We start from the raw sequence: 10,853 nt of genomic DNA, 5'->3' as shown, positions 1-10,853 counted from the left end.
CGCCGACGACGGCAAACAATAGGAAAGGAAAACAGGGACAACAACCAGCGTCTCAGGTCTACATTCACGAAGGTGAAATTTCTGTTTTACCCATAACGAATTCAATTTTTTCGGTGAGAGCGGTAAACACCAAAGGTCACTCGCAGGTGACCCCCCACTGACCCCACATTGAGCGGCCCGGAAGTCCTCTGCTCAGCGCGTGCCAATACTGCTGGAGTAGTGCTGCTTATAAAATCTCTAGCTAACATTGATATACCTACACGCAGCCTCAATGCTTACTTGGGGTGCTGTTGCAGAGCTAAAAGGGATGGCGCCTCCCCCCCACCGAAAGGTTTGTTCTGAAGGTCCGTTAATCTTCCCCCTTATTGCGGCCACCTTCCTTTCGGTTCGTTTCCTCTAGCACTAATCTTTAATAAGGTTCATGTGCCCGTGCTGACTCCGCTTGCCTCAGGTGAACAGGCGGTGGTCTGCGGCCCCCGCAGCGGGCGAGCCTCTACAGGCAGCTCTGCAGTTGGCCCACCGCTCCCACAGTACAGCTCGCATGACTCCATCTTCATGGATGGAACGCGTGGCACCGACTCTTTATTGCCAGAACAGTGGCAAAGCGGTTTGGAGGACGTCGAATGTTTACCGCCCGTCAGGTTCTTAGACCCTACGGAATGTTTATGGAACGCCTTTCAGCGCCTGGGAAACCTGCAAATAGTCAATTGCATTTCAGTCGTTTCGTCCCATCGAATAGAGTTGGATACTCTAAAGGAAGCTGCCATAATTGTGGCAAGGAGGAACCAAGCCTTACGACTTGTTATTCGACTGTCGGACGCCCAGGAAACCACTAGGCATCGCGCATTGCAGCTGCAGCAGAAGCAACAGCAGCAGCAACAACACCAAAAGCAAGCAAGCGATGATGGTTTGCTCGGGGAAGATTCTGAGGCCAGCAGTACCAATAGCTGCCCCTTCTCTCGGAGTTTTTGTGCAGCTACAAACCGCAGCAGCAGCAGCAATTCCTGCAGGCGAGTCACCAGCAGTGAGAGTTGCGCTGCATGGGAATGGGGTGCCCGCCGCAGCGCTAGCCAGTTCAGCCCACGAGAATCCAGTAGGGAGATTGGGGGCCAGGACGCGCGCAGCAGCACCCGCAACAGCTACAGCAGCAACAGGGGAGGCAGCAGGAATGGACAGCACAAGGAAAAGGCCCCCCTTGGATTTTCCATGCCATGCAGCTGCAGAAGACGAGCCCACCTTAAATTCACTTTCCATGAACGGCTTGGAGAGCCTGTAGTGGATGTCCAGTACGCCACTGTCAATGACTCTCTCTCCTCTTCCGGTTTCTCTTGGCCACAGCAACACGGCCAAGGAGGGATGCACCCAGATTTAAGCCTTCTAGAGGAATGCGACTGGATGAAAGCCATGGCATGGGAACAGAAACATCCTCTGAACTGTGAAGAGGGTGAGAATACGCAGCAAAGCACTGTACACTCAGTGTAGCGCAACCATGTAGAATTGCTGCCATTAGCTGGGTGCGTCTCGCTGCTCTCTGCATGGCCCTATGAGTAGCGGTGAGCCTTCCAAAGAACATATTGAAAAGCATATCAAAAACAAATAATGGGGAAGGTTGAGATTGCTGTTACCCTCACTTGTGGAGCTTGGATCTCCTGAGATGATCTGCGCCCGTACTGCTCGGCAGGGAACACATGGGGTCAACCTGTGGTCTAACCTCTCTCTCTAGAAGCTGTTATTTACCTGCGTTATGCACAGGCCCTTTATGGAGGTTGCGGATGATGCCGTCCGAAGAGGATATGTCTGCTGCTGATGAAGACAGCCAAAGCTCCCCGCCGGCCTCACAAGTGGGCAGAGGTCTTGAAAGGACGCATACATCACCAGTCAGTTGCCAAAGAGGCCTGGGGGAATCGAACAGCAGCAGCAGCAGATGCAGGAGCAGCAGCGGCAGCAAGGGGAAGCGCTTCCGAACCCACATTATTGGTGTGTTCCACCACTCAGCCATAGATGGAATAAGCAGGAAAGAGTTTTGGGATGAGCTTTTAAGAGCTGTAATCACCGTCAGCAACGCAAAGGTCTACGCCGAGTATGCCTCTCGAGTCAAGGCTCTTACAGCAACTACTGCAGCTGCGTCTCAACCCCTACCAAATTATCGCCAGCAGAAACTGAACCTGGAACAACAACAACCAGGACCCACCCCGGGGGCCTTGGCTTCTAGCATGGCTATGCAGACACCCCTCACTAAACCGACTTATCGCTGGAGGAGAGGTAGCAGCAACAGCAGCACATCTACAGCCTCTCCTGGAACCCTATACTTGCGCCGTAGCAGCGCTGGAAGCACCAGCAATGGCCTATTCCCCTTCGGCGACACGGAATACAGTGGAGGATCGTTTGACTCACCATCAGCAAACACTTGGAGTTATATCCGGCGCTTCTCTGCAGTTTCTGCCGGATCTGTAGACAGCTCAGCGGCTTACCCTGCAGATGAGGCCCTGCAAAGCAGGCACTGTCAAACGGACGCTCCTCTCACACCTCCTGTGACAGTACTTCCGCCAGCGTTGAATGAGTTGTTTCCAGTTACACCCTGTGTCACCGCGCTCAGGCCATTGATGTGTCCCGGCCACGGCCTGCACATAAAGCTATATCTTCTGGAGAGGGAGTTGCTGAAAGCACTGCGCAATCCATTCGCATGTTACTACCCGTCCAAACGCTTCCGAGCTTGCGGATCCGAGTACCAAGCTTATAAAGAACTGGCAAAAGCTCTTCCATCTGCTGATCTTCCTACTAAGCAGACAATGTACAGGCACCCAGGCGGAGCACCCGTGCAGAACCAACAACAAGAGTTGCCAGCTGGTGGGCCTCCTCCACAGACAAGCGAATTTCCAGAAGACACAGCCTTTACAGGAGTAGTGACCCTCCGACTGTCAGAAGAACTAACGGCAGGGCTCATTGCAGCATGCAAAGAACGAAAAATGACAATGAATGGCCTTGTTACAACAGCAGCGGCTGTGGCGCTATCCCGCATGCTCTGGCGGAGAAATCAAGTGATGCAACAACATGGCTTCCTCGCCGACCTCTCCCGTGTTGCTGCTGCCTCAAGTGAAGCCCATCATTTGCACCACTCGTTGTGGTCCTCCTATTCCATTCAGCAACATGGAGAGCAAATTCTAAAGGCGGAGGGCGGGGAAACACCGCAGGAGGAAGCTTGGGTTCATGGCAACGAACAGGAAAGCCTGGACACTGCATTGACTTCAACGTGCGCTAGCTCCGAGCAGGATTCCGCTAAGGCAGCAACCTCTGATAGAACTCAGTCTCCGAACAGCTGCGAGACCTGCTCAAGCCTACTCAGCAAGGGATCTTGTAGTAGTCCTGACTATGCGTCGGATCTCCTCGAGCGTCAAGGCGTTTCTCCAGTTGTGAGCGAAGGCATGCATCCCTACACTTCACTTCACGAGCTTCTGCAGACGATGCATTCTGGATCCATGGACAAGGCTAACGAGGAAACAAAGGAAAGGCTGCAGGGGACTGTTGCGTTCGGGAAAAAAAGTGGGGGCAGCCTGCGCTGTGGCTGGTCGCTTTCCCACATCGGCGAGATGTTGCAGCAGCTGGCGACGCGTTCCCCTGTTTCTGGAGAGGGTGTTCCTGGCATGCCTAGCAGACAATTCGCGAAACACAAGGGTCCAGTATACATTTATACTCTGCAAGCTATTAGTGGCAGAAGGTGGCTAGACAAGTGGCTTCAGGAGCAGCAGCGGAACGTGGCGAGCCCGACGAGGGGTCGAAAGATGAATCCCAGCGACGGTAAGCAGTTTGAAGAGTTTTTACTCCAACACCTCGTTGTCAGCATGAGACGCCACAAGTGTTCACGGACCCTTGCTGCAATGGCAGCGGCTTCCGTCACCATTTATACTTCTGCAAACCCTCCTTCACCTCACCTGCTCCCATTACCGCCTCCAAGACACTCATCATCATGCTTGTGGGGCAGTCCAAACGGGACTAGCTGCAGCAGAAGCAGCAGCGGCAGCCGGACCAGACGCTCCACACAGCAGGGACTTCAGCAGAGTCCACGCAAACTAGGTGCTGATCGTCAGCATGAAAACAATGCATTCTCCAGCAATCCTGAACAGCAGCAGCGCGTTAGTTCTGTTGCTGCAGCCAACTTAGCGGCGGCCATGAAGCCTGTGGGTTCCGTGCACAGACGTAGAAAGTGTGGGTGCCCAGGAGAGTCGCAGGGATCTCCGGGTGCCTTCAGCAACGATGACGATCTCTGCTTTAATACCGCAAAGGGCTGTGTGGAGACAACAGGACAAAGCTCCCTCTCAACCTCCAGCAGTTTGCACTGCACGATTACGAGCACTTTGAGTGCAGAATCCTTAGATGATCGTGCAGACAAAGCAACCGTATACAGCGCAAGGAGCACCAGCACAAGCTGCTCCAGGCGGCTGCATACCCACGCGCGGACTGTCGGCAGTCGCATCTCACGTGGGTTCAGGATGATAGCGCAATGGCTTTGGGGAACTCGCAAGCCCAGCAGCAGCAGTGAGAAAGCTGAAAAGCAGCAGCCTGATCTAGAACAGCTCCCTCCATTTGGACTCGGGTCGTACGCGTTGTTGATGCCCCTGAAGCTTCGAGTGCCCATGGAATGCAATCAGGAGGCGGAAGCGATATGGACTCTTGGCAAAGCATGCACAGAGACTGTGCATAGATTTGTTTCTTTACCTAACCCTTCCCTAGCTACCTTCGATTTCCAGCTCATTTCTTCCTTCGCCGAGGAAATACAGGGGCAATTAAAGTGCTTGCACCCCGTCAGAAATGATTCTTTCGCTAGACCGTCGGCGTTTCTGATCTCAAATGGCGGCGTGTGGGCTGCGAATGCGCTCGACACGTTTGCATCAAAAATCCATGAACAGCTTCGAGCTGTTCCAGAAAGGCACCGAAGATTGCTGCAGCGCGCGCTGCAGCACCAGATGTTTTTGCAGCAAAGAGCCTCCAGGAGACCGACGCGGCCGCCTCTGCCCTCGCAGCATCCATGTGGACCAGGAGCAGCAGAAGCAGTTCTTAGGGGCAAATGCCAATGCGGAGGCAGAAGACCAATCCGTAGCAACAGGCGTTCTGGTAGAAGCAGTGGTCAACCAGCAGCATCACCTCTGCACGCTGCAGCATCCCTTCCCGCTACCAGCACCTGCGTTGCTGGAGCAGAAGTAAGGCTACCTACTGACATCATGCACTCGGGAGACCAACAGCAGAATATGCACCACCAGCACCAGGTGGGGAAGGAGTGCACAAGTGGGCTAGAGCGTTTGCTGTGGGGTTTAGAGGGGTTGATGGACTCACTAAAGCCATTTGATCTCTCTGTGGACTCTAGCTGGTCCATCGTATGTCAACACAGGACTGGATTAAACTACTTTGCGCACAACTGCGTGACAGTCAACGGAAGGATGAACTGGTCTCTGCAGTACCACACTAATCTCACGTCACGTGAGATTGCTGCGCTGTATGCCGCCAATATTCTGGAAGTCCTGCAGGAAGCACACGCTCAGCACGTCCAAGAAAAGGCACTGAATCAGGAACAGCAATCAAAGTATGCGCGATATTTTGCTGCCGAAAAGGAACCTGGAGAAACAAAGCGAGCACAGGCTGCCGCGGGACGGTAGTGTTCGCTCCCTCGAAACGAGTTCCTTGCATTTTCACTATCATCTCCCTCTAGGTAACATTGGAGCCTTCATTAACGTCCCCTGGATTTTCTGGTGCCCGAAGCAGCGTATACTAGGTGTTCAGAGACTTGTGTACGACTCCCTCAACGGCGGGACAGACAAAAACAGGGCAGCAGAACCGGTCAGCCCTCAAAGGTGAACTGGTTTCGACTTGAAGAGTAAAAATGGCTTAGAGTTTTAAGGACTGGTCTTTTCCTGGATACGTGTTTCCTACGTCACAGGATTTAGGGATTAAAAGGCCTCCAGCCTGTCTTTTTCCCAAGAACCTTTAAGTAGAATTGCAGCTATAAGAAACCGCGTATTCTTCCGAAGTGATCATTCGCAACCGGAATTTAAGACAACCGAAAGCAAGCGTTGATGCTATTTCCTCGTTAGTGTTTGTGGCACGCAGAGACCCACTAGATGTGTAAATCAGAAGCAAAAAATGCGGCACAGGGGCATTCGCCTAACCACGCAGCAAAGAAGCAGACGGCCAAAGAGCTAGAGGGGTCTCGGCTACACTAAGCCCTTGAAGTCAATTGACACGAAGTGACTAAACTAGAGGCTCGTCACATTAGTTTTGCTATCAACGAGCAAAGAAAAAAAATCGGACAAAGGGTGACAAAGGGTGAATGCCATGAGGCTGTTAGCATGCATCTGTCATTTACATGTGGGGCCAGCATTCTTCTATCTGCTTCGCCAATCAAGTATACCATCAAGAAATAAGATGTTTTTGAGAGACTCCCAGTGGTCTGCACAAATTGAATCAACAACGCGCGCAGAAGCATACCGACAAATGGAAGAGCAACAGAAAAAAACCAGCAAGTAGGCCGTGCATTCCGTGGTGTAATGTTTAACCAAGAAACTCATGTATGTTTAAGGAGAAATGACTAATCCGCCACAGCGAGGAAACCGTGGCAGCTGTAGGTAAGCAGGAGAGTTGATATTTGCTTTTGACAACGAAAACCTTGGACAACCGCCATAGGAAATGTTTTTACAAATGAAGGGTGTTGTAATTACAAAGTTTAGAAAAGTCAAGCCTATTAAACCAGGCAAGCCAAAGCACGCTCTTCCGTGCTCGCCTCCTTAGCGAAGCACTCCGGTCCTATTTAAGGAGCCTTTTAGTGCGGATCGAGGCACTATAGAGGAATGATTCACAGCGCTTGTGGCTTAAGTTTATCCTGCATCGTACTTTTCCTGAAAAGGGCTTCCTCTAATGGGCCCCTCCTCTCGCCCCACAGCCACCGCCACCACCTGTCACGATGTGCGGCAGTCCCAAAACCCCATTTTCGAGGTGTCTGTGGTGAATTCTGCTGATTCTTCATGCTTATAACCATTATTTGGTTTTGCTTTGCATTTGGGATGCGCTGCAGATATCATTTGCTCAGAATTTCATCGCAGTGTCCGGAGCGAACTCCGCTGATGGACCCCCCTATCGTGTCGTCGGCGGCACGCAACAAGACGCACTTTTCCTTTGACAAAAAGTTTATGCTGTTCTGGTTCATGGCCTAAACTGACAGCCTAGATGATGCACGCATAGGGGGTGTAGGCCCCGGACCATTTGGTTTAAATCAGCGTCACCACTAGGTGTGGTGAGAGCCAATGGTCCCCCCGCGTGCATGATCCGCCTGCTCAAGTGCGCTAGCGTATAGGTATACTATTATTCTTATTCCTGCAGATCCATACAGAAGGCAAACACAAAGGTCACTAGAGCAGGTTTACCATGAGCTTGGCCCACCACGCAGTCATTGCAGCCCTCGTGGCGCTCCTGTTAGCTTGGCCTCCAGCGCTAGCCAAGCCAGACTCAAAGGGCAAGCATGCAAGCCTACCCTCCAGGAAATGTCCAGAACCATATGTGATGGATGTGACAGGCGTAAGCAAACTCATGCTGTTGCATGTTTCCTCCAGTGCAAGCAAACTTGTCCTGTTCAGACTCCGCACGCACATTCGCTAATACTTGAATAAATGCACTAAGGGAATCAATGAATGCAGTTTGGCATATCATCATCTGTCTGCTTCTCCTGTGGCTTCAGTTTGCTTGTGTTGCCCATCTGGAATGGTTTCCCGCAGAAACGGTGCGTTATGACGCATTCAATGAAGCCGCTGACGGTTTGCCCCAATGGTGTACTCCGTGACGGACTGTGTTTGGTATTGGCGCTGCCAGAAGCAACATACTGTCCAGGAGGATTCACGGAATATGTTGTTGATGGCATGAAGGAGTGTGTTTCTACAAGAGTGGCTCGTATGAAAATGGCTTGTTGGGGTCCTCATGAGAAACTAGAAGGCGACTTGTGCATTGAGGTACGACCATTTTCGACGCCCATTACTCTGCCTTTAGTTATCTTCTGCATACTTTGGCAGATGCTGCAGCACAAACCATAAGAGAGCCCTATGTATTGTACGTAATGCGATGCGTCTGCTTATTGTGCTGTTTCCGTACCAGCGCACAGTTTCTCCTCTTATATTGGAATGTTTAAAAGGAAGACTCAATCACGACAATCTTTGCGAGCACATCACTGCAGAGCCGCCCAAGGCCGTTTGCAGTCCAGGTTTCTTTGAATCTGATGGGCTGTGCATCCAACGTCGAGAAGCACCATGTGAAGCGGATTCCGGCACGGAACCGGCATCTTACATAACTAAATCAGGTGTATTCCTTCACGAAAAGCAGGAAGGCGCCCCAAGTTTCCACTCCAAGGTAACGTACAGCAACGCCGAGCACGAGCAAGGAAAGAAATCAAGTCGATGGGAAACGCTACGTCAGGATCTCGGTGCCAAATTCGTGGCTTCTGATGAGAGTGTGGAACTTTACCAGAATGTAGATGGAGTTCCTAAAGGCACCCAGGAAATATTCCCTAGTGCGGGATTTGAAAGTGCTTTCGACTTTGGGCTGGATGAGTCGGCTTTTTCTATTTCTTACGGAGAAACGGAAGGTCAACCATTTGGCCATCAGTGGCAGGACATCACAGAGGGCCCCGAATATGCGCCTAATGAATTTTTTTCGGATGTATTTCCTGAGTTTGTCCGTCGGCGCAGACTAAAGGCGTCGGTGTCACAGCCTGATCAGGATGCCCTAGCCGAGCGGGAAAACGCAGCCAAAAATAGGGCACTCTATCTGCCTCCCTGGAACTCAAACGCAGAGCATCATGTTGCAAACGAAAACTCTCAGGAAGAAAGCCCACACTCCAAAGACGCATCAACACGTTCTCACCTTCGATTGCCCTTCGTCAACCCAGTGGGACTTCCTTATGCCGGCCCCACCTCCGTCATGACACTGATGAATCAAAAGTTGCTGTACTCGCATAACAAGCTTGCAAACCCCATTGGAACCAGCATGAAACCTTCTGTGCGTCCTGCAGTGTGGCATGACCACCGATTTGACTCTCCCATAGGAAGTGAGAGAGGTCCATTCGCGCGTCAACAACAAAATTCGGCATACACGCATGGGGAGGATTCTCGGGAACCTGGGATTTCACAGAAACTGAGGTCGGTTTTGCAAAGACCGTCAATCCCACTAAGTAGACAAAGTACAAACGTAGTTGACAAGGATGCCTCCGCAAATCCAACTGTACAATTAAACGGTACCCCATCTGAAGCTCATGCTACGAATACAGTGCTGGGGGAGTACAGGTACGTTGACGGTGCAGCCAACATGACCGCAGAAACTTACATTGCAAGCGTAGAGGGGAGGCAAGCCAGCCGGCTGCAGGGCGTCGGGCGTCTCTTCACGAATAACCCCCAAAAGGACCCCGCAATCGGTGCCAGAACTCTCATGAAGACACGTGTACCCAGTGAAAGCCATACAGAGGTAGAGAGAAGGCTGCGAGGTGGACGTGGAAGACGCCTTGAAGGGCTAGACTACATACCAGGGTGTTGGGAAGTAAGTTTGAGTTTCTGGTGCAATGGTCCATGACTTCCTCCCCACTCGAGCTTTGCCTGAAAAGTTCAAAGATTGCTCAACACTGTATGCGTTGGGCTTCTAATGCTGCTGTAGGAGGAAATACAAACACCTGTTGACTGGACCTGCGATCCGCCATTCTCGCTAGACTTGGAACAATTCGTCTGCATCCGGGTTGAGCTCATGGCTCCAAACATCATCTGCGATGGGAAGCCGGAGGGCGACTTTTGCGTTCACGTCGTGAGTTATTGTAAATACTTTCTGGGCCTTCACTGGCTCGCAGAGGAATATGCAACTGCTCGTAACCAGAAACTTCGCCAAATTGGTTTTCTTGAACATGTTCTTAGTAATTTCTCAACGACGAACCGGTTACTCACTATGAAATGAATTTGGCTAAGAATTTGGATTTATGTAATACTTCCGATACGCACTATTTACTGTGCCGATCTGCTAGGATGTTTGCTCTATCAGGTGCAAAAGCCTCCCCAGTGGTACTGCCCACTCGACCCGCCGCCTTCAGGCAAGGCAAAGAATGATAAGAATGCAATGCACCAGGCTCAGAAGAAGGGGAAAACTAAAGAACAGGCCAAGCATGAGGGCGGCGAAAAGCCAAAGGACTCAACAAAGAAAGAGCAGCAGAAAAAGCGAGAACCTGGAGAATCTCAAGAAAACAAGAAGAAGAATACAGAAGACCCAGAGGAAAAAGACAAACCATCCAGCGGAAACGGCGAACGGAGAGGAGGGGGGAGGAGTGGGGGAACACGGTCTGCAGACAGCACAGAAAGCCGCAAAAGAACAGAGAATTCAGATTCTCCCAAAAAGAAAGTCGCCGCCAACAGCAATGAGTCGAGCGAGCAGAGCAATGGCACTCAGCCTCGGTCCCGCCGCGGCAACACCGGTAGAAACCAAAACACTGCCTCCACTACTACACAAAACGAAAACAGTGAGGGAGGGGACCAGGGTACAGGCAGCTCACGAAGGGACGAAAAACCCGAAACGGAACAGAACACCCGGAGCCCAAACCGAAGACAACGTCAGTCCAGCGCTGAACGCCGCGATGATAGCAGCGCACAAGATACAACCAGCTCGCGAAGCACAGGAAATACAACAACCAGCCGCCAGCACGGAGGACAGCAGCAGCGCCGCAGCCGGCCTGCTGAGACGAACGCCGCAGCAGAGGGTGAAGAATCTGACGATGACAAAGAGAGCTCTAGAGATAGAGAGGAAGGTTCTCGACAGCGACAGCCTCAAGGTCGGCGACCGCGCCCAGC

The 10,853-nt window shown here is 51.7% G+C and overlaps 2 protein-coding genes across 2 annotated transcripts; both read left to right on the top strand.

Moving 5' to 3' along the window:
• Nucleotides 1–307: 307 nt before the first annotated feature.
• EAH_00014220 (hypothetical protein, conserved) lies at nt 308–5,648 on the top strand (the record flags this gene model as incomplete). The annotated part of the gene is made up of 3 exons (XM_013394304.1): nt 308–344; nt 452–1,444; nt 1,753–5,648. The coding sequence occupies 3 exons, from the start codon at nt 308–310 to the stop codon at nt 5,646–5,648; spliced, it is 4,926 nt and encodes a 1,641-aa protein (XP_013249758.1).
• A 1,762-nt stretch (nt 5,649–7,410) lies between these two features.
• Nucleotides 7,411–10,852, top strand: EAH_00014210 (hypothetical protein; the record flags this gene model as incomplete). Its single annotated transcript, XM_013394303.1, has 5 exons — nt 7,411–7,560; nt 7,758–7,988; nt 8,131–9,564; nt 9,679–9,822; nt 10,054–10,852. Coding segments are annotated over 5 exons (2,758 nt in total), but the record flags the coding sequence as incomplete, so codon positions are not given.
• Between the last annotated feature and the right edge of the window lies 1 nt (nt 10,853).

Source organism: Eimeria acervulina, genomic scaffold (genome assembly GCF_000499425.1).
Source record: "Eimeria acervulina Houghton genomic scaffold, Eah_scaff83, whole genome shotgun sequence".
NCBI classification, from domain to species: Eukaryota; Apicomplexa; class Conoidasida; order Eucoccidiorida; family Eimeriidae; genus Eimeria; species Eimeria acervulina.
This window is presented reverse-complemented; position numbering and strand designations above follow the sequence as displayed.